The following is a 1,562-nucleotide window of genomic DNA, read 5'->3' as shown; positions in this document are numbered from 1 at the left end:
CCTAGTTACGTGGATAATAAAAAAATAAGGCATGGGGTTTTTATTTTGCATGCATGGATTCTATCCATTTATTTATTTTTTTCCTTTTCTTCTCTTTCTTTTAATATTTAATAATACAAAACAAACACGAATCGAACCACAATCGAATCAACGAACGACTCAAATAAAATTTAATAAAAATATTTAATAATAATAACAATAAATTGCCTAAACCTCGACGGAATGCAAAATTAAAATAAAAATTTAAAAATAATTTAAAAATAATAAAAAAAATACGGGATATTACATTCTCCCCAACTTATTAAAAATTCGTCCTCAAATTTAAAACGCAACTAAAAAATAACCATAACAACACACCAAGTACACAAACAATTAACTAGAAACACATAAGCAACGATACATGTACCTCAATTAAAGGGGAAAGGATAACGTTTCCGCATATCAGACTCCGTCTCCCAAGTGTACTCCTCAACAAAATGATTCAGCCACATAACTTTAACCATCAGAATCTCCTTGTTCTGCAACCTACGCAAAATCACATGTGAAGGACCTGAGATGCACTTCCTCAACATATAAACATGAAACGAAGGATGTACTAAAGATATGTCTGACTGCAGAACCAGACAATAAACCACATCTCCAATCCTCTCTGAAATCTCGTAAGGACCAACATACCTGTAATACCCCGTAAATTTTGATTAAAACTTTACGGGAAGTTTTAGTACAATTAGGATCGTTTTCGGTTTCGATGTTTCGATTGTGGTTCGAGTAAAATTGGTTTGGTTTAAAAGTTTTAATTATTAGGTTTTTTTAAAAAAAAAAGAAAAAAAATAGAAATTAGTGGATTCCCGTTCGAGAATTATGATTCTCAAACGAGAATCACACTTTCCAGGCCTGGTCTCGTACGAGACCAGGTGGTTCTCGAACGAGAACCAATCCCAAAAGGGCTGTTCTCGTTCGAGAACATAGCAGGCCATGGAGGCCTTGTGTCCGGCCCTTTTCCAACCCGTTTTCGACCTAGTTCCTCTCGATATTTAAGATCGATTTCTAAACAGAAAACCTACATCACACTTCCCTTTAACCCTAGCCGTCTTCCTCTTGCTCGTTTGCTGAGAAACGAAATAGTTATTGTCCTTCAAAGGTCGTTGTTCCGGTAAGCTTCATAATTCAATTGTTTTCAGTTTTAACGTATGAACGGCATTCCGTAAATTGATTCGTTCTCCTTCGTTTCTTGATCGAATCTAGTTCAGTTTTGTCGATGAGATTGTAGACACACGCCTCTTCAATTCCCATCTTTATTTTTGCCAAAACGGTACGTAATTCTATACGATATAGTCGCCGCCGTTTCATCGAAATTTCACGTAGTGTTTTCTGTGTTGCATTCAAGCTACTGCCGTTTTGTTCTTTGCTTTTCGCTTTGAATCTTTGATATTCATGATTATGAATCTCTTGGCATGTGTGGTCGTCTTTGGGTTAAGCTTTCGGGTTAAGATTGTTCCATCGATTCCGGCGTATAATTCGTTAACTTCAAATCCGTTTTTCATGTTACTGTTACATGGTTT

General features: G+C 35.8%; 1 protein-coding gene across 1 annotated transcript; it reads right to left on the bottom strand.

The window, feature by feature from the left end:
- Positions 1–407: 407 nt before the first annotated feature.
- On the bottom strand, positions 408–1,293 carry LOC126681822 (uncharacterized). The gene is made up of 3 exons (XM_050377378.1): positions 1,197–1,293; positions 934–1,047; positions 408–649 (listed from the first exon to the last, which is right to left on the bottom strand). Exons 1-3 carry the CDS (start codon positions 1,291–1,293, stop codon positions 408–410), a joined length of 453 nt encoding a protein of 150 aa, XP_050233335.1.
- Between the last annotated feature and the right edge of the window lie 269 nt (positions 1,294–1,562).

Source organism: Mercurialis annua, linkage group LG5 (assembly GCF_937616625.2).
Source record: "Mercurialis annua linkage group LG5, ddMerAnnu1.2, whole genome shotgun sequence".
Taxonomy (NCBI): Eukaryota; Viridiplantae; Streptophyta; class Magnoliopsida; order Malpighiales; family Euphorbiaceae; genus Mercurialis; species Mercurialis annua.
The sequence above is the reverse complement of the archived record's forward strand: the minus strand, read 5'-3'. Positions and strand labels throughout refer to the sequence as shown.